General features: G+C 42.9%; 1 protein-coding gene and 1 long non-coding RNA gene across 2 annotated transcripts in view; one reads left to right on the top strand and one right to left on the bottom strand.

The window, feature by feature from the left end:
- Positions 1–7,862, bottom strand: part of C8a (complement C8 alpha chain) — a 61,304-nt gene extending 53,442 nt beyond the window's left edge. Inside the window, exon 1 of the mRNA XM_005072184.4 lies at positions 7,786–7,862. Coding sequence (XP_005072241.1) covers positions 7,786–7,862 — 77 coding nt within the window. The remainder of the gene's footprint in view (positions 1–7,785) is intronic.
- The window catches only part of LOC110341257, a 62,650-nt gene extending 41,697 nt beyond the window's left edge, over positions 1–20,953 (top strand). Inside the window, exon 3 of the long non-coding RNA XR_002383144.2 lies at positions 20,673–20,953. This is a non-coding gene — a long non-coding RNA (uncharacterized LOC110341257). The remainder of the gene's footprint in view (positions 1–20,672) is intronic.
- Positions 20,954–21,914: the final 961 nt, after the last annotated feature.

The raw sequence follows: 21,914 nt of genomic DNA, 5'->3' as shown, positions 1-21,914 counted from the left end.
TGTAGCCTATGAAATCATGGCAGATAATTTGAAAGTATCTCCAAGCTAGCAAGAACCTACTCAATCAGTAAGAAAATTAATCTGGAGTACCAGAACCCAGGAACATGTGAGTCTAGCCAGGAGTTTGCATTTAGCTTGCTTCATATTATTAGCAAGTTACTCCATAGGACTTCTTTTTTTCGCCTATTGAGATGGTACAAGTCCTGTAGTGTTGTTTCGTATTTCTTCCAAGTTTGATCTCTAGTGCATCAGTTTTTACGCTATGTATCCAGTTGGCAGGCAGAGAGAAGACAAGTTCCTCAATCAAATTCATCTGAATAAATTGCGTACAATGTACCATCCATCCATATACATTTAAAACGCCTGATAGTGTCAGGGGCTCTGTGTCTTATTTTGCTCACTTATTTCCCCACTTATTTTAAACTCAAACTATTTTTTCACACATGTGTAAGACTGCTGAACACAGTTGAAGAAACCATGAGATAACAGGAGTTTAGAGTCCATGCACAGAACATCTGAGTCAGGTTCTACCATTCACAGCTGAAACAGATAACAGCTTGGCAAACTTCTGAATGTGGAGTAGGATCATGCATGAGACCCTGAGTAACGGTCTAGGACACATGCCAGTTTCTTCTCCTAATACTTTCAGTTTAACCTTATACAAACCTCTACATATTCATTGGAAGCATACCCTATACAGGGCCATGGACCACTAAAATACTTCCTCTGTTTGTGTGTGTGTGTGTGTGTGTGTGTGTGTGTGTCTGTGTGTGTCTGTGTGTGTCTGTGTGTGTCTGTGTGTGTCTGTGTGTGTGTAATATGTGTGAATGAGCATGTACCTCAGTGGTCAGCATCAGATGTCTCCCTGAATTGCTCTACACCTCATTTATTAATTCAAGGTCTCACTTACTGAAACATCTCTCCAGGACTCACCTACTTTTTAACTCAGGTTGGCGTGTTGGACAAAGGGCTTAAAATCTAGTTGAGTATGCAACCTGAGAGTCAAATGCTTGACGCCAGAATGTGGCCACCTCAGCAACTTAGAAACCAAATGAATAATTAGCTACTTACTGATCCTAAGTCAGTAGGTCAGAAAGCCTATCTGGTTATTACAAGGGGGCATCCTAATATACAGGCTCAGCTTTTAGTCAAAGCTGATTGTCACTAATGATATAATCTTGAGCTAATCCATTCAGTTACATAGGAATTATATGATAAGATGAAGGTGTTTTAAACTTGGCTTTGAAGAGTTCCATCTTCAGCACCCAACTCATTATTACTAAGCCCACTGAAGAGTCTTTCAGCTTCATCTGACTCTATTTGTGTTGGCCATGACTTCCTCTGGAGGCTCCCTCCCCCTAACCTCCTCAATACAACCTCTCCTTGCTCTCTTATTCAACAGCCTGTACTTTGGACTTCTCTAAGAACTGGAATTCTTCAGGGCGCCTTGTTGTCTTTACTTTCTCATCTTGCCTTTCTTGTTCTCAAGTCGCTGAGATTCGCTCCACCAGCATCATACACCATCCCTAAGTTTAGCTCACCACCCTGGGCTGAACTTCTGCCTTGCTGCTCCTCTACCACACTCCCCTGCTTCATATCCCCACTCCTCACTGCCGCACAGCAAAAATAATGGCTCTAAGTTGAACCTCTTAGTTTTGACTTTCAAGCAGCCTTTCTCAGTTTAACCCCATTATTAGTGGGACCACCAACACATATGAGTTCTCAGACTGGATTCTTGGCAGTGGTCCTTAATTTCCTTCTTTTTCTCACCCTCATAGCCTATCCCTTGGAACTTTCTGTCAATTTACCATTGAAACATATCTCAGCTTGCTTCTCCTCCTTCCACCTCAGTACCCACCACGCTAATTTAAAACCCCATTACATCTCCACATCCTTTAATGGTCCCCTGGAACAGGCTTCTTTCTTCCTTTCTTTCTTCCTTCCTTCCTTCCTTTCTTTCTTTCTTCCTTCCTTCCTTCCTTCCTTCCTTCCTTCCTTCCCTCCTTCCTTCCTTTCTTATGTCTTTTTCTTATTTCTATATAACACAATGTTTTTAAATGGGAAATCATGTGTCGCACCTGCTGTGCAGCCTGCATCTGAGAATGTAGCGAGGTGGTCGGGATAGATGACACAGAGACCGTTCGGTTGCTTTAAGAAAACTTTATGCTTCCCAAGTCAGCTTAGGAGGAGACCCCAAGTCCGCTTAGCTTAGGAGAACTCTCTCCAAGGAAAAAAAACGCTTCCCTTTTTAAGGACTTCTGCCATCCATCTACATACAATTCTTTCCAGACTTCTCACCCTCCTGGCTGGTGGTTTAATCTCAGGCAGACACCTGAGGGGGACACCGCAGGGGGAACAGGAAGAAGCATTTAGCCGTAGGGGGTGTCAAAGTCATGGTGTTTCAGTGAGCAAGCCCTTATCTGAGCCCTATCAAGAGCTTTATAGCACTGAATTGTTTTCAGTAAACATTATCTCACAGCTGCCTGCTCCCAGGCCGAAGGGGAAGTGGGTCTCTGTTCAAGGTCTGGTGTCCCCACAATCATGCATGCAATATTTCTCTTTTATAAGTACCTCTTGAGTTGTTTTTTTTCTTTTACTAGACATAAAGTAAAATCCAACCCCCCTTACCGTGCTGTCCATGACTCTCTGAGATTCAGTCCCTTTTCACTCTCTTGACATGCATTCATGCACAGTTTTTTGCATGAATTCTTGCCACCTTCCTTCAGTCACCATGCATCACAAACTATTTCCCACAACAGGAACATAGCACCTGCTCATCCCTCCACATTGCCCTCTTCATACAACTTCTCCCAATCTTAATGTCTCAGCGTAGATGTTTCCTCTACAGAGAATGTCACCCAACCAGTTTATCTTTATACAGCTTCTTCTCTTCTCTTCTCTTTTCTGCTCTTCTCTGCTCTTCTCTCTCTCTCTCTGTCTCTCTCCCTGCCCCCTCCCTCCATAGTATTCTTCATAATTTTAAATGAAAATTTTTGTGTTTACATGTTTACTGTCTAAGCCTGTGTCTTGCTTTTTATTGTTATGCTAAGACCCCATGACCAAGACAACTTATAGAAGAAAGAGGTTTTTGGGCTCACAGTTTCAGTGGGTGAGCCATGACTATAAATGGCCCAGACTTGGAGCGGAGCAAGAGGCAAGCAGGCACATGCTGAAGTAGTAGCTGAGTGCTTATATCCTGATCTACAGACACAAAGCAGACATAGAGAAAGCTAAATGAGAATGGTGAGGGCTTTCAAAATCTCAAAGCCCATCCCAAGTGACACACCACCTCCAACAAGGTCACACCTTCTAATACTCCCCAAACAGTTCTACCCATGGGGCAGGTAGGGGTGGAGAACTGAGTATTCAAGTACATGAGCCTATACTAGTCATTCTCACTAAAGCCACCGCAGCCTGTAAATTACAGGAGAATCAGTCTGTCATTAGCTTATTTTACTACCTAGTTACTGCTATATCTAGACTATTTACTTTTAAAATGCACAACAAATGAATGATATGGAAAAAATAGCATCTGCAAGCCACATAGCATTCCTCACACACTTTTAGTTCCAAGAGTATAGTAGGCTTTCCTGCATAATTCATACCCAGTGCCATTTGATGCATGGCTTATAGTTACTCTGGGTGTCAATCTCTATATTACTCTGACTCACTTTTTAGTCACAGTCCCTAATTGCGTATGTTAATTAGAAGACCATGTTGCCTGTGTGCATATTAGTTCTAGTCGTCTTGATGACTACTGAGAACATTCACATGGCTCTGGCCCAGACACTTGGGCAAACACACTTTGATGCCCATAAAGGTGATAAAATAAAAAGAAGGAATATGACTGACAGCTCCTTGGCATCTTCTACATATGGGGGTTATTAAAGAAGTGATTATTCCACTGGATGCTTAGGTGGAGTTTATGTTTCCTCTAGCATTGAGGTCTTCATTTACATTTCTTTAGTCCCCCTACTGAATTCTGGTCTTTACCAGAAGAAACAATAGGATGAAAATCTTTGAGTTATCTGAACTCCAAACTAAGCCCCTGACCTGTTTACTAAAGCAGGAGTTCAGTTTTTTGTTTTTTTTTTTTTGAAGAGGTGATTTGTTTTGTTTTCTTGGTGATGGCTCTCATGATAATGCTGGTCCAGAGACTGGAAGACTTCCTGTACCACCACGCATCTCAGTGGAGTGCACCAAATTGCACTGTTCTTCCCTAGTTTTCAGTTCAAAGAAATATAAAAAAGCAACTCAAGAAAGATGCAGTAACAATTAAGTTCAATGTTCATGGAATGCCAGATGAGAAATCTTGTTACCAAAATCTCTCCCCCTCTCTCTCACTGGCACTCAGCTTTTCCCAGTAATATGAGTTGATTAAACTAGATGTTAAGTCTTGTGTAATGCCACCATTTTCAGAACAAGAACAAAAGAATTCATTGACAAAATTGCACTATAATAAATGTCAAAAAAGTTATACAGATGAAATAACAATATTACAAGTGATATAATATCATTTGAACATAGGCTGTGGTAAGTTAATGTTATACATTATAAATCTTATAGAATAACAATAAAAATAAAGTAGAATAGTTACCCTCTCCATGTAAAATTATAAAATACTAAACTTAAAAATGATCTCAGAAAGAGAGAAATATGGAAAGAAGATGTAGGACAAATAGGAAATAGTAAGATGAATTCAAAGACACCCTCCACCAACAATTACATTCAATGTAAGTGGTCTAATTACTATGACTAAAAAGCAGAGACTGGGTGTGGAGTGGTAGCTCAGTTGAAAAATGCCTGACTTGAATATGCAATGCCCCAAGTTCAATACCCAGCACCACCAAAATAAAAAAGATGATGATTATGATGCTAAAAATGCATATTCAACTAATCTTTTTAAAAAAAACAGAGATCATAGTGAGACTATGTCTACTGATAATACATTTTTAAAATGTGGTCATATATAGTAAAACAAAACATTAGATAACCATTTGCCATGAAAATACAAGCAATAAGCAAACTAGAGTGACTACATTGCTATTAAACAAAATACACTGCAAATTAAAACTAACCAAGATAATGAAAGCATTTCTCAGTGATGAAAGGACTGATCATCAAGACAGTCCTGAGTGATGGCTCACCTTCATTGTCTATTTTCTTGGGTTCTGGATCATGGAAGAAATTGCAGAAGTTCACCCACTGGGTGCATCTGTGAAGACCTTTCCAGGAAAACATAACTGAAGAGAAAAGGCCTACCCTGAGTGTGTGTGGAATCATCTTATGGGCTGAGGACCCTGACAAACTCAATGGTATAAAAGAAAGATGGCATCCAAGAGCAGACATTCCCTTCTCTCTGCATCCTCTCTGCTGTGAAATAAACCAGTCCTCTCTACTCCATCATTCTGCCCTGCTGTGATGTGCTTAACCCTCTGAAATTTTTTAGAAAAATACAATATTTTCCCTTGAGTTGTCATTTTGTCATAATGTTGATAAAAAGTAACCAATCCAGTTTAATCATCTCTCTCTCTCTCTCTCTCTCTCTCTCTCTCTCTCTCTCTCTCTCTCTCTCTCTCTCCTTTTTTCCTTCTCTCTCTCTTTCTCTTCCTCCATTCTTCCTTCCATCTCTCTCTGTCTCTCTCTCTCTGGTGTGTGTGTGTGTGTGTGTGTGTGTGTGTGTGTGTTTAACATGGCACGTACTAATAGAACTGAAGCAGAGATAAGAAAACCCACAAGAATAATTGAATATTGTCCCCTCTCTTAGTCAGTGATAGAACAAAGATGAAAATTTAAGCCTCAGGTTGCCCAACTTGACTTGATTTGTCTACAAGTTTGTATACTGAACAATATGGAATACTGGCTAATGCTGCATTCTTAGCCATTAAAAAAATCTCAATAAATTGAAAGAATTTCAAATTTTAAATAAGTTTTATAACTTACACATATCAAAACACAACTTACTTGTATAAAACATGTACTAGAGAGTCACTGGGCTTGCTGCTAATTGTAGCTTCCTTCCATGGCATTAAGATTTTATACAAGTCTTATTTCTCTCAAGATAGGATAATAAGCAAATGTTAAACGTAAGCTTACAAAGTAAATGTGCACCATTAAACACACACACGCACACACACACACAAACACACACACCCCTTCCATGTTAAGGCTCTTGTGGAATTTTTATTTGGGGTTATAAAAAAAAGTGCTGTTGCTAAAAACCCCACAAAAAGTTGAAATCTCTAATTGATCTGTATAAATCTGCAAGAGCCAAGCCAATTGGCACATTATAAATTTCTTCTTTCTGATTGCTGTCAACCATCCAAACAAATGGCAAAACCAACAATCACAATCATTCAGTCACTATCACTGGGAGTAGCTCTTAGTGAATGCTCACTAAGTGGGAAGCATTGTTCCATTGTTCTAGGTACTTCCAGGCATTTAATCCCTGCTCTTATTTTCCTCCCACTTTACAAGTGAGTGAAATGAAGCCCTGAACGGTTACGCAATTTGTTCAAGATCAAACAACTATTCATAGTAAATGCCACACTGGGATTTGAACCCCGGGGAATGATTTTGTCATGTAACTTTCTATTTTCGAAACCAACGTCAGAAGCACAGGCGGTGAACACAAGAGCACCATCATTTCTCCCTCAGCACTTTGTAAAGTGATGAACTGGATCTCTTCTGCCTTGCCTTGAATTTTGCCTCTTCACTGATCTGTCTTGTTTGATAAGTTCATCAAACATCAAGACTCTGTTCGTTTTCAGAAAGGATTACAGTGATAAGCTTTTATAATTGAGAGTATCTCAACCGAGATTTCCTTCACCACCGACCTCGTGCCTGTGTCTTCTAATTAGTAGTGATGGATTTTATGATGTTTCAAGAGTGTATTTGTTTTAAATACAAGTTACAGATTATCTCCTTGTAAAACACGTTCCCCCCTTCTGAACTGTTACTTAAAGGGGATCGTTCTTACTCTAGCATTTAACAATACTGATTGAAAATTGAGTCAACTAATAGGAATTTGAATAAAGTAATTCTATTTAAAAACCTCCAATGTTTGAGAGACAGAGAGTGCTTAAGAGCTATCCCAAAAGTGAGATTAAGGTGTCGTTTAAGAACCACAAAATAGTCAATGGAGAGATATAAACAAATGAAGACAGGTTGGAAATCTCAGAAAAATAGAATAGGCAAAATGCTATAGACATGGGAAATTATTACCTCTGCTATCACTCCAGAGCAAAGATTTGGAATGACATGGCTGTGTCTCTCTATAGTGTCTTATTTCCCCTTACAAAAATATTTGCATATATTATCTAAATATATCCTCCTAACCAGTATAAGGTAGAATGAATTTTTACCATTTCCTTCTATAGATAACGAAGTAGAGGTTAACTGCCTCACATTCCTTGAGGAAAAATACTATTTATTAAATATCTACTGTATGCAGGGGACATTTTAAATCTGGACTTTATTACATCCACATTAACTGTTATAGAAGAGGTATTATGAGTCTCAGTGTACAGACACAAAACTGAGAATCAGATAAATTGAATGATTTATTCTGGATTACCCTAGCGCTGAGTACTAGAGTGGTAACTTATAACTGGATGGATCAGATTACTACTAACTGGCTTGTTCCCTGTTCCATCCCCTTTACTGGATTAGTAACAGTGTGAAAAGAAGTTATAGCCTATGGCAACACAGCCCATGCCGACATTCACGGTGTCTTAGTCCCCCAGCAGAGGATCCCAGGTTTACAAAGACCTGAAGCCCACTTACTTGTTCACCTTCTCTTGTGCAGTAACCCCGGGGTGCCATGCCATCAAAGACAGGCCAAAGAAAGCAACTGCAAGCATGTCATCCAGAAGTCACCAACTAGCATCTATGTAAAAGAAGAAAATAGCCTACTTTAGGAGCTATAGATACTGTCAGGCTGTAACTCCAAACATCTATCAGATGTTTAAAATGGTCAGAAGTTCCTCAGTTCCCCTTCAGTGTGATTAACTAGTAACCAAGGTATTGATTAGCTAAACACCATCAAAACGGCTCCAAGCCCTTTAGCCCTTTTTGGAAAATACCCATGTGGCTAGGGAAAGGTGATATTTAACTAAAATCAGTTCAATAAAGAGTTTTCTCTTTATTGCATCTCCAAGGTGCAGTTGCAGGAGTCCCAGTGCTTTCTAGTGGCTCTTGGAGCTTCTGAAGTCAGATGAGTCTGTTGTTCAAGACAGCAGCAAGGCTCAAGGCGAGCATCCAGAAAGGTGCAGGAATCTTAACAGTTTTGTAGAGGTTCTGCTCTATATTACCAAACATCTGGATCCTGAGAATGAATGTGATTCACTGGACTCTACTTTCTATACAAACACTGTATAATTAAGAACCAGCCCATTTATGTCTTGGGGGGACCAGATGTCTGAAATATACTTCTTTTTTTTTTCCTGTTATGTATTTTATTTATTTTTTTTAAGATGTCAGAATCCAGACTTTATTTTTTTTCCAGTTTAAATTTAGATAAGAAACAAGGTTGCTTCACAAATCAGTTCCAGGTCCCTCTCCCTTTCCCTCCCCTCCTCCCGTGCCCTCATCCCAACCCCCCCCCATTATCCCCTCATTCCCCCAGGGAGGGTGAGGCCCTCCATGGGGGTGTCCATAGTCTGTCATTTCATATAGGGCAGGGCCTAGACCCTTCCCTAAGAGTTCAGGGTGAGAGTGCACCTCACATTGTTCTATGCTTCTTAAACTCTCTGGAATTATAATGCCAATAACAGCCACCACATCTGCACAGAAGATACCATACCTGGATATAATCTCCAACTCTTTCTGACATTAATTAAACCAAGTAAATAGAGATGGAAATAAGATAGATGAGCAAATAGTCAAAAGCCATTGAATACTACTATATGATAGGAACTAAATATGTCGTGTTGTTTTTAATCTTCAATCAAGAAGTCTGCCACATTGAAAGTACTAAATCCATACTTCCATCAAAGAAGTGGGAGCTCATGTCAGTTAACTAAGTGGCTCAAGGACTCACAGTTGTCTTGCTATGCTTGCAGAGGTGTAAATTTGTCTTGGTAGGATTAAGCAGTTATATCATTACTGACCTTAATGGGGAAACACATGACTAGCTTGAATGCCTGAGACATGTATATCTGATTCATATGTGGAAAAGTCAGAAAGACAGCCAGTAGTGGCTCCTTTCCTCTCCTCAGAAGCATAGGCAAAACTTGGCAGACGTGAGCACCAGTTCTGAATGCTGGAAGGACCCTAAGACTGTGTCACTGCGTCTCCCGATTCTCTTCAGGTTTGATTCCCACATCTTCCCAGCCTCAGTTCTCCCATGCGTATACACTATTTGGAAACTTTTTCTTCTTTTCCACCAGAAACCAAGTTGGCATTTTCTGTGCTGGGTCTGTAAATATGGAGATGGGAGTGTTACATCTGGACCTCAGGGTTGTATCTGACCCACCTTTCTCCTAACCCCCAATACCCAGTATATGACAGTTCCTGTCTCAGACAGGCAGAGCTCCCTGGGACTGGAACCATTTCCACAGATTTCTTCAGGCTGAACAGACCTCCTTTAGCACTGTCTTCTCAAGTAGAAGTGACAATGCCCTCCAAAGGCCACTTGATAGTGCCCAAGGATGCTTGTGATTGCTCATGGGGGTGCTACTGGAATCCAGTGGATAGAGGAAGGGGATGTAATTAAATATCCCACAATGCACAGGGGTCCCTACTACAGAGAAAGATATCTAACCCCACATGTCAATAGAATCTATGTGGGATCACTGTCTACAAGAGTCTGGCCTGCCTTCCTCTTCCCTGAATCCTGGGTCCCTCTTTTTACATGTATGATGATGGCATGTTTTCTTTAGTCCATATCCCTCTTAAGTTTACTTGGTGACAATTCTACCTACCCCAAACCTCAGTGAAATTCAGGATTTGTGACTGGCCCTTAGCCACCTCTCCCCCACACCCTGCAATGCTATCATTTAAATTATATTGCTTTCCTCTGTAATGTTCCCTACTTGTTGCTTTATCTCACTACCATAAACCATCCCAGGCTCCATTCCATTCCCTTCCCCCCTAGAACTCCAAACAGACTCCTGGTGGCTGCATTTCTCCTCTCTCCACATCAGGGCTGAGTTCATCTTCAAGAAAACGGAAGCTGCCACCACTCCCCTGCTCCAATGCACGTGTGCTAACTAACACTTGCACTAGGAAGAGCTCTGCTTTAGGACCTACTGCCACATATGAATCCTTATGCTAGGACATGCCACTCAATGCAAATTAGGGTTTATTCCCCAGGCTCCCCACTCCTATCTATTTCCTATACTCTGGAATAAAGCTAAGCTGATTCACAGAAGTCATCTCCTGGAGAGCTGTCTCCATCATACCCACAACCATCTGGTCCCTGTTTCCCACTTCTGCTCTCTCCACACTTGTGGACCAGAGCACCAGCGATCTGGAGGAAGACACAAAACCACACAAGAGCATTGTGAATCCTTCTCCTATTGTTTACTAGAGTGTAGACACTCTCTGGAAAGTGAGCCTTACGTGGGTAGGTTCTGTACCTGAGTTTTCCTTATAAACGCTCATTCCACTCAGTACTGGAACTTCAACATGAACTATTGATGCATGGCTATCAAATATTCCATTAAAGTAGATGGTTCTCATAATACTCACATTTTAATCCTTTTACCTTCAAAATTATCCTTGTATTATTTCATTTTGTGTATGTATGTGCATGTGTGTGCTCGTACATGCGTGCGTGTGTGTGTGTGTGCGTGCGTGTGTGTGTGTGTGTGTGTGTGTGTGTGTGTGTGTGTATGGGCACATGTGTGGAGATCACAGAACAACTTTCAGAAGTTAGTTCTCTCCTTCCACCATGGTTCCTGGTGATTCAATAAGGCCTTTCACAATAAACTCCTTTACTCACTGAGGCACATTGCTAACCCCCTCAAAATGATCCCTGGAAGTTAGAATAACTAAGAACTATGGAGTACTAGCTCCTGTGCCTGCCACCCCCCCCACCTCAATCCTCACAGCAGTCTTGCAATGCCAGGAATACTAATATAATTTTAGAAATGAAGACGCCAAGGTTTAGGGTGGGTAAACAGATCGGCTACAATCCCTCACAGAGTGAATCTGAATCATGTATGCATAATCTTTCCATCACTGAACCTGAGATTGTTTGGATCTACTTGTACAACTACGAAGTGTCATGCCAGGCTAAGGCTACATCTTCCAGCACCAAGCCTGCAACTCCATTTATTATGCGTGAGCAGAAATTAACATTATTTTCAGGGACAAAAGATCCAAAATAAAATGAATCATGGATGGAATTAAAGTAGCTATTCTGGACTGTATATGGTGGCGCACTCCTATTAATCCCAGCACCCAGGAAGCTGAGGCAGGGGAACAAAAATTCCAAAGCAAGCCTTGGATGCATAAGGATACCGTATCTTAAAGGAGAGAGGTGGGGAGATCATGAAATTGTGTTCTGCCTCTATGAGAGAGTGTGTGTCGAGCACTGGGATGGGGGCACCCATCTGCTTCAGCCAAAATTTTCTAAGATGAATGGAAAATGTCAAAAAAATAGTTAGGTTTGCATATTTGAATTTCACCTTAATTGTACCAGCCTGCTGTCAGTGATAGTTGTAAACTACTATGCAGAATCAACAGTAAGATGGTAATTCATTTTGAAAATGCATTGCCTGTCTTGTAAAAACACTCTTCACTATTGAAATCAGCCTGTGAGTTATGGCCTCAGAACAGAGCATGCCCGGTGCTGGCTCCTGCAGCTGCACGCATGACACCTGCACTTGCGCTGTCTGTGGAAAGCTTTAAAAGTTCTGCACAATCCCCTGCTGCCTTTGCACTGTCACACAGGAGATCCGAATCTGCAAACCTAATGCGAAAGGAAGCAATTCCCTGGGGTAGAAAGAACACAGCATTAGGTCAGAAAGTGCTGCTAACCAGTTACTATCTCCTAGCTTTGGCTTCATCATCCGTAAAACAGATAAAATAATGTTTTCCTAATGGGACAAGATTAAACACCAAATGAGGGAATCTGTTCACAGCCGGGCACTTTGAACAGCTGTTTCTGCCTTGTTGAAACAGTGACTTCCATTCTCTGGGTCTGTTTTTCTTCATTTATATGCGTGGGAGATTTCCTTCAAGTACAGAAGCTAGGGATGAGGGCAGAAAGCCCAGGGCTGCCAAAGGAATGGTCAGAGGAGGGTAGAGTGTGGGAAGTCCATACCTAGGCACCTTGGACTGAGTCTGACTCCCCTGGAGGGTAGATGCTACCAGAAAGAGCTGGAATAATTCCAAATACAAAGAAGGAGGCCAGGGAGGGCAGGTCAAACCCCCCATCTCAGCCTAAGCTCCAATAGTACCTCCAGGCTACACAACTGGGAAGGACCCAGAATGACAACTTCAATCTCCCAATGGCCACAGAAAGTATGTTTCCTCCCAGGAGCATACTACTTGGTATCAATATGGATCATCAAGCACACAGCTTTATGTGGGGATTCACTAGTGCTTCTGGCAAGGGTGTGTGTGTGTGCGTGCGTGCGTGTGTGTGCGTATGTGTGTGTGTGTGTGTGTGTGCCACAATACTCTAATTTCTTGGTGCCCAAAAAAGACAACCCAGTACCTGGCACCGTCTGCAGACAGTAAGTAAACATGCCCCGCCCACTGCCTTCACTACTTCCTCTCTCCTCCTTTTATAAATCCCATCTATTATATCTGTTTTCTTCCTAATTACCTCACCAGTTCCTGGCTGCAGCCAAAACACATTAGTGGTAGGTTTTCCACTGGAAATGAAGTGGGGCTGAGTTAAATAATTGGTCTCAATCAAAAGCTGTCCTCTGGATGGGCTAATTCATGCCTACTGCTATCTTCATTCAATCCAGCTTTATATTTGCATTTTAGGACGTGGCATGAGGAGTCAATGTCTGGCTCATTACAATAGAATTAAAGACCCATTTTTCAAGAAGGGATTCAGCATTCTAAGTGGCTCTGGCCAAATCTGGATAATCTTTTGGGAAATCCTCATTGCAAATGGGCAACAATAAAAAGCAAAGTCAGTTTTGAACGAGAGCAAATTCTCCAACCATTGGCCAATTGTCTCCTGCATGAAGTTTTCACTCACAGGTTAGTGCAGGGTGGTCCATCCCTTGTTTGCAGAGAGCCTGGCCACATTTCCTCACTTTAAGACCACCAAGGCAGTGGATTTTCACTTATCCTGCTTGTGGTATCTGTATCCTCTTAGGAGGCAGAGCTATTCCTGACCCAGTGTGTGAAACTCAATAGATAAACTAGCTCTCCAAAGCCAGACCAGCTTCATTTGCCTCTGGTGCAGGCATGGCATATGCAGTGGAATTAAAATCCATACAGACTAGAAATGAGTAAGCTGTGTGTCACCAAGTGAAGGGAATTTTGAGCCATGTCCATATCTCCCTGCCCTCCATTCCCTTCCCTAATGAGTTGCGTGCTACCTGTTGTCCCCATGTGACGTGGAATATGAAGGTGTAAGACATGAGTAAAATCACCTATGTATTTCTCATGTTGACACACAGTAGGTGCAATTGCTTGGGCTTTTAAGTCCAACATACCTGGTCTCAATACCACTATTATCCAGCTGCAAAACCTTGAGCAACATGATTATTAGTTTGCAAATACAGTGAGTGCATAACTACAGATAAAAGTATGACAGAAGCATTTCTTGTTTGTATTCCTTTCATTTCTCCTTCTCTTAGGTTGTGCTGCTTCAGAAACCTCATCTTTGGGGGGGCATTCATTCAGGTGGGGCCATGCTCTCAGTCAGCACCCAGGGTGATGAGAGACAATGTAAAGATTGCTGAGAATCTGGCAGTGTGAACCAAAGTGTGTGCACCATTTCTGTATTTATTTTCGCCACTGATGTGTTATCGGCAAATAGGTAATCACGCTCTTAAAAATAATGTAGGCTTGGGGCTGGAGAGATGGCTCACTGAAGCACTGACTATACAAGTATGAGGACCAGAGTTCAGATCCCCAGAACCCATGTCAGTGTTGGGCTACATGGTGGCCTGACTATAATCCTGGTGCTCAAAAGACCAAGACAGGTGATGCCTGAAGCAAGCTAGCTCATTGGAGTAGCCAAATAGGTGCTCAAAGATTAAATGACAGACTTTGCCTGAATACGGTAGAGAGAAATTGAGGCAGATACTCTATGTCAAGCTCTGATTCTCATACATGCATAGATACAAGCACTGGCACTCATGTACGTGTGTGGTCACACATAGGCAAATATGCATATGGATAGCCATATACAGCACACATATTTTACATGTACAAAACTATATATCATAAACCTTAAGGCCTGGCAAATAATGACCAAATAGTCTGACCACTCAGAATACAAGTTCTAGAGAGCCTGACCAAGCCAGTTCCCTTGACTACCCTATAACATTCAGTAATGGACTGCACATGGCAATGGGCCAGCCACGGCACTGACTCCATCCAGGGCTGGAATTAACCACTGGTGGGCACTACAGATGAGGCATGCAGCCCGTTCCTATCACAGGGTCCCATGGCTAGGACTGAAACTGAGCTCCAAGTCTGGGATATCTGGGATCAGGGGCCTATGTGTGACTGGACTTTAGGGGAAATGTGGAGGACTAGGAAATTGCTTGATGCAGGTTTTTTTAGAGGAAGAAAGTAAGTAGACAATTTTACAGAAAAGAAGCCACACTGGTGAATCCAGGAGTCTGACCAAGATGCAACTCTCCCCACTGTATGGGCAGAAATAGATCGTGCCTGAATAAAGATGGCAGGACAGGTAAGAATCACATCAAAGGGACTGTGGTTTGGTGTACTGTCTTTGTATGATGACTCAGATGAATGGTGTGCCTGAGGACGTGAGGACAGCCTTAGGACACTGATGCTGTAGAGCTCTGCGTTTAGACTTGCTCTTTGCCCTCCAAGGGCCACAGGAGGATGAACTGGGAGAGACTGAGACGGGGGACAGAGACACCAGCTTAGAGACTGCCTAGCATACCCAAAGGCCATGACCTGCCACACAATGAGAAGTGCCTCTGGGGAAAAGGACTGGGAGGATCCAGATGCTCTGGGGTCACGTGCCTCATTCTTATGCCAGCCTGAGCCAGGAGCACACTAAGTGGTTTGGCTTTTCTGAACCTCAGTGTTCACACCTGAGGGTTGGCTCATCGCTACACTTTCTTTGTCTGAGTTTTGAGGATTCACTATGTCCTATCTAGGAAATCCCTTTTAGAACTATAAAACTGGCAGAGGGAATATATATGTATATGTCACATCAGAGTATACACACACAGCACACATATATTCATGTATACATACATTTCTAAGCCATTCAAGTCTCTCTGAATACTTTTATTCAGCATTTATCTTCCCATGAGGCACTCAGGACTGTCTATCTGCAATTAGACCTTCTCCTCACTCATAAGCAGGCTGTGTGGGGTGAGAGACAGCACAGGATTATCCCACTGTAAGCAAACGTGGTCATTCCCCTTCTCACCAGTCAGCGTTCTGGTTGAGTGTGTTTCAGCAGCTCCTGGGCAAGTGTTAGCTCCATCCATGAACACAGTTGCAAGAAAAAACAGTAACACGCTGGCTCCCTTTTTGGTAATACTGTGGGTTTCATATCAGCAGCTTCTTTGTAGGACAGTATTACACCCAGGGTAGGGCTGGGGTGGGGGAGTAATACAACAGGTGTAGTACCAAGGTTGCAAAGCAAAGCATACTAGTCTACTATTTTTTTTTGTAACCTTGCTAACCTTGCATAAGCCGCCTTTGGGTCTTGGGTATCCTGACTGTAAAATGAGACAAAGGACACCTTACAGGCCTGCTGGGAATTGTAACTGAGGCAACAGACTTGACAACTTTGGCAAAGCTGTATGGGCGAGGGCCTTAACTCAGTCTTCCAAAGCAAAGGATCAGGAAGTTCAGGACGTGTGCAGAGGCCCCAGCAGAGGCAGAGCTACATCTGAGTCCTGGAAAGTGGGAAGGGGCTCAGACCAGATGTCCATTGTCCTACTTAGCTTTAACTGTTAACTTGATACAGCCTGACAAGGGAGCTGAGGGATTGCCCAGATCATGCTGGCCTGTGGACATGTCTGTAGGGGATTGCCTTGATTGTTAATTGATGCTGGAAGTCCCAGACCACTATGGGCAGCACCTGGGCAGATAGTCCAGGGTTGTATAAGAAAGCTAGCTGGACATGACCCTCAGTGAGCCAGCAAGCAGTATTTCTTCACTGTTTCTGCTTCAAGTTCCTGCCCTGATTCCCTGATGTGGAAGTGTAATCCAAACAAACCCTGTCCTCCTCAAAGCTGCTTTTGGTCAAAGTGTTTTATCACAGCAACAACAAAAATACTAGAGCACCCATGACATGCTCTCGGATGAAAACTGTCATGAATTGGTTGTAGATTCCCAGTGTATGGGGCAGAAAGAAAGCCACAAGCATTATCAAGCACTGGTGGTCTTCCTGTAAACTGTGTAGTGATTTTAGATAGGAAAGTTAATCCAAACACAAAGAAACTGAGGTCCAAAGAAGTGAAGAAGGAAGAGAGGATTTGAGACCAGGTTAATTTGACTTTAAAATCTACCCATGGCCCCTGGTTGGGGCATTGCAAAAACAGTCAAAGCAAATTTAGATGAGGAAAACACACAGCAAGTTGTACAACAGTAAATGATATACATTTAGGGTTTAGCTACTAATCTCGTCAGTGCAGCATCGGGGAGAATGAACTTTGGTTACAAATTAGAAAGCATCACATTTCCTCTTGCAGGGGCCCCAGCGGAACACAGTCAGGAACAATATTCTAACTGTTGATGGAATGAAATGCATGGGTTCATCATTACCACTCAAGTTTTTCTCACTGATCACAAACAATGAAGTGTCTCGCAAAAACTGTCTAAGGAATTTGCATACATGTACTGAAACAACTATTTCTGTTTCGCTGCTGTGTAACAAACTACCCTAGAGTTCAGTAGCTGGGGATGCGAATTTATTATCAAGATTTGACAATGGTTGTTAACATGTTTAATTTAGCAGAAAGCTCAACTGAGACTAAAACATCCAATATGCCTCTCCACCCCACCCCCTGCCTTCCCTGGTCTCTCCTGAACTCTCTTCGCTCAGGCATTTAGATAGGGCTTCTTACCTATATAACAGCTTGCCCCCAAAGAGAATTCTTCCTGTTGTCATCGCGGGGACCATGCCTAGGATCAACGTGGGAAGGCACAATAGAAAAGCATGAATATAATGGTGCTGCCAAGATGGCTCTGCAGTTAAGAGTACTGGCTGCTCTTCCAGAGGACTGGGGTTCAAGTCCCAGCATGCATATGAGGGCTCACAACTATCTGTAGCTGCAGTGCCAGGAGATTCTGGCTTCTGAGGGAATTGTGGTACAGAGACATGCATGCAGACAAAACACCCATACACATAAAATAGACGTAAATAAATCTTTACAAAAGCATGAATATCAAAAAGCTGTCTGCTCCTACCTCCTCAAGTAGCAGATAATGATGATGATTTGATGTGTTTAAGGCATTAGAAAGGTGCCTGGCACTTAGTGGGCACTGCCTAAGTATTAGTAATAGTTAATCACCAACAGTAATTACAGCATGCTGTTATCAACATTGTGAAATTTCTTACCGCAAATGCTTTTAATTTACTGACTGCAGTTGTGATGCACATACTGTATTATGGAAAATGTGCACTTGTGTTTGAGGAGCTGAGTTAGCCAGAAACCATGAAGATAGGTCCTTCTTTCCCCTCTCCCCCTATTTATTTCTTTTTGTTGGATTACTCTTAACCTGGGTGTAGTTAGTGCTCATTCCTAGAAGTGATGTTCAAACCTAAAGATGAATTTCTCATTTTTATAAGAAATACTGTGCCAAAGAAGAATCTTTTTGTTTGTTTGTTTGTTTGTTTTTCAAGACAGGGTTTCTCTGTGTAGCATTGGAGCCTATCATGGAACTCACTTTTTAAACCAGGTTGGCCTTGAATTCATAGAGATTCACCTGCCTTGCCTCCTGAGTGCCAAGCCCATTGTTACCATCTCCCCCATCCCATTTCCCTCCCAGGGACTCATTAGAAAAGGGACACAAGACTCAGCTCTAGCTGGTGAGAAGCAGAGGGAATTTTGCCAGCAGTGACTTCTGAGAAAAATCACTTTGGTGGAACAGAAGAAACATTCGAGGAGAGCCTGTGTTCCCTTCCATGCTTCAGGACAGTTAGGTGAGGGCGTGACATGCAGAGGTGCTCCCACTCTTACCTGTATAGTGCTCTAGTCCCAGATAAGAGACAGAGCAGTGTAGCCCATCAAGCCTGAGCATGTTCAGCTTGAAATAGAGCTACTCGTAGAAATCTGGATCTCACCAGCTAGCCCTTCAGCTGCCTTAGCTTGAAGCTGAGCTCCCTAGTGGATCACATATCAGTGGGAAAGAATGTGGTTCCAAATTGGTGATAGCTATTACACGGCACTACTGTGACAATAGCTAGCCAATACATCATCTGATATCCTGGGCCACTGTCAAATGATAAGCTTCAGAATTTGAGATGGCCACCCAGCACCACCCCTATATGAAGGGAAATACAGTGAGGAGGTTCTTAGAGTGCTTTAGAGGTTAGGAACTTATGAAAACAGGAAGGCTGGTGTCTCCTAGTTTCTAAAGGCAGGAGTCTTGCTGGCATAGCCAAGCAAGCAATAGTAGGTGGGGATCATGGAGTCACACGGTTAAGACAAAGAGTAAAGTACAAAATTGAGTCTACCCTCACTATTCAGCATGATCAAAGAGCCATGGCATTACTAATCAGATAACTTGAAAGTTGATTTAATGGAGGAGCCTAGCTGGAAGCACTGTCCAGGAAGGAAATAAAACCATGTCTGGTTTGTAGACCCAGCTTGAAGTGTGCAATAAACCTGCAGCAGTTCATATTTCTCACTGTCTAAAACTGTCACCGCTGTCTTCATTGTTGAGACTTCACCATGCGTTCTCATCTAGACCACTGACAATCACAGTCAGCAGCGCAGGCCTCCGTATGCCTTCCTCTCTGCTCAGGTTCTACCTCCTTGCTTGTGCCAACATATATTGTGTGCGTCCTGGTTCTTGCAGCAGACAAGCTCCCAGAAATATCAGTATACATCATTTAAGCCTATGAGTCTCTGAGCTTACAGAAACAAAGATTGTTAGTTGAGTAGAATCAGCAGTATTATTGCCAGAATTAAAGCCGTTGATTGCAGCAGCAGTAACTTGGATTTTCTGCACTTTCTCCAAGCCTACATCTGTAGAGGTGCTCTGCCTGCAACTCATTCCATCCTCACAACAGACTGATGAGAGAGAGCATTGTGCTCTCATTGTAAAACCACGTCTGTCTGTCACCGCATCTCTGTGTCATTGAAGAGAGCACTATGCACCAGTTGGGTGGTTACTTACCACATTCCTCAGGAGAGAAGAGTTTCTAATATCACAGAGCCAAGAAGGGCCAGCATCTGGATTTGAACTCTGGTCTACCCACTACTGAGCATGTTCATTCTGTCCATTCTGTCCCATCCAGTCTCAGCAGGAGACGTGATACCCCACCCTGTTCTCTGAACTTTCATCTACTTTGACAGCCTTTTCAGAAGTCTTGCCTAGGTGGGAAAAGGCTCAGTAGGTAAAAATGCCTGTCTGGCAAACATGTGGACATGAGTTGGAATCACCAGAACTGACATAAGGGCTGGACATGTTAGCAGCAGCATCAGTAACCCCAGTTCTCCTGCAGGGAGACGGAACGAGGAGACCGGAGACTCCCAGAATGCTGTGGGCTAGCTAACTCTGTATATTCATCAGAAGAGACACAAGAGAAGCTGTGTCAAACAACATGGAGAGACCTAAGGTTGCCCTCTGCCCCCCACACATGTGGTGAGGTAGACGTCAACCTGCACACATGTGCAAAGGTTCACCATAACATTTGAGTGTGCTCTCCTGTGGATGAAATCTGGAAACTTGAGAGCAAAGCAAACGAGTAACAAAGGTGTATTCTGGTGACCCTGAGTCGGAGCCTGGCTAGTGGCTCTCTTCCATAGGCTATGCCACAGACACAAACTGTCCTCAGCCCCAGGGTAGGATGTCCCAACCTTGCTGGTGCTGGGGCAGGATTAGGGAGCAGCCAGTGATAATAAAAGATATAAACATATACATTTTTCTTTCCCCAAACTTTACAGCCCACAGATCGCTTTCATGAATTTTGAGTCTTGTAGTCACCCCACAAGATAAACATCATTATGCTCAATCTATTCATAAATCATTCATACCCTGCACTTTGTTGGACAGTTTCAAATACAACACTTCACTTAACTATCACAAGTCCTATGGGGTAAAAATTATTATTTTGTCTTAAGGAGAAGGGAACAGAGTCCTGAGTGACATGCTCACTGTCCCCTACACTCAAGGATGGAGTTGAGGTTTGAATGAGAACCATTTTCTAGGGCAAAACTCCTACTCAGTATGAAATCCATGCTAGGCTCCCACAAGAAAACCCTGTCTCCCCTCAGCCCCAGACTCTTGCAGACAAGCCAGACTCCACAGCTGTCCCATGAGTGTGTCTGCTGTCATTGGCTGGGAATGCAAATGACCTGTCTTTGTAGTTCACAGGACTACTGATCCAGAAAGAGCTTTGTCTCAGACACTGCACTCAAGGACCCTCATTGGCAGCCTGGCCTGATTGATGGCAAGATCCTGCACCTTGAACCTGAGCCTACCACCACACTGGGGTGAGGCTTTGTGGGAAGTGGGGAGTATGGCAGGTGTGAGGAAAAAAATGAAAACGAACTGTGGTCAGAGGGCAGACCACCATGGTACTTTTAAAGCATGTTGCTGAACCCATTCAAACTCCTCCCTAAAGTGCCCGCTCCCTCCATCTAGGGGGCCCAAGGCTTAATAAACTGACTTCTTTTGTCATCTGACTTTGGGAATGCTTGGTCTTCCATTCCAGCCGGGTTATTATATGGGAGCCACAATAGTTCCCAATGGAAAGGAAACAACAAGCTCTCTTTGCTGGCCATGTGAGTGGATTCCCGGAGGAGCCACCTAGAGATAGGATGAGACGATACTGCTGGTCTTGACCAAATTGAAGGTTTGTGAGCAAAATAAATGGTGGGCCTTGTCTTAAAGCACAATGTTGTAGCTTGGCAAGCTACTCTATAATAATAAAAGCAGTGGCCATCTTGAAATTTCTGGAGCCTGTACCTTGCCTTTACACTGGCAACCAACTATTTCTATGGCTTTTGTTACAAACTCTTGAGCACATGGGGAAACTGAGGCTCAGAAAGGATAAATTCTGTGCCTAGCAAGTGGATGGACATAGATCTGAATTCAGTCTAAGAGCATCAACTCCTAACTCTGTCCTCTACACTCCAGACATTGTAGTGGACTCTATCTCTCTCCAGCCCTCAGCTCCCCATGAGCCTGTATCTAGTGAGGTCCTATAGAGACCTCAAGGGCAAAGCAAACATACTGTCTCGTTTCCTTCTCAGATTCAGTGATAGGTGTTTGGAAAAGAACTCATCTGGTATAAATCCCAGACTGTTGCAGGGAGTGTGGTGGCACTGACTGAGCCATCAGAGTGACCCTCCCTCCAACTCTGAGCCTCGGTTTCCTCCTCTGTACTGAGGGTAACAGGACTTACTTCTTAGAGGTCTTAATGAAGACCTGGGGAAGGGTTGTCAGGGAAGTGGCAACATAGTACACAGCCCATAATAAATCTTCAGCAAATTGGGTATCCTTTTCATGGTGGGTTTAGGCTGAGAAGTTTTCTTCACACATCCACCTGACCTTAACAGGAGAGAGAGCTCTGAGGGTTACAGTGGGCTGCCGCACCCTGCCTTGGA

The sequence above is a fragment of the Mesocricetus auratus genome, unplaced genomic scaffold, assembly GCF_017639785.1.
Source record: "Mesocricetus auratus isolate SY011 unplaced genomic scaffold, BCM_Maur_2.0 Super-Scaffold_100014, whole genome shotgun sequence".
NCBI classification, from domain to species: Eukaryota; Metazoa; Chordata; class Mammalia; order Rodentia; family Cricetidae; genus Mesocricetus; species Mesocricetus auratus.
Note: the sequence above shows the minus strand (reverse complement) of the source record. Positions and strands in the feature narration are given on the sequence as shown.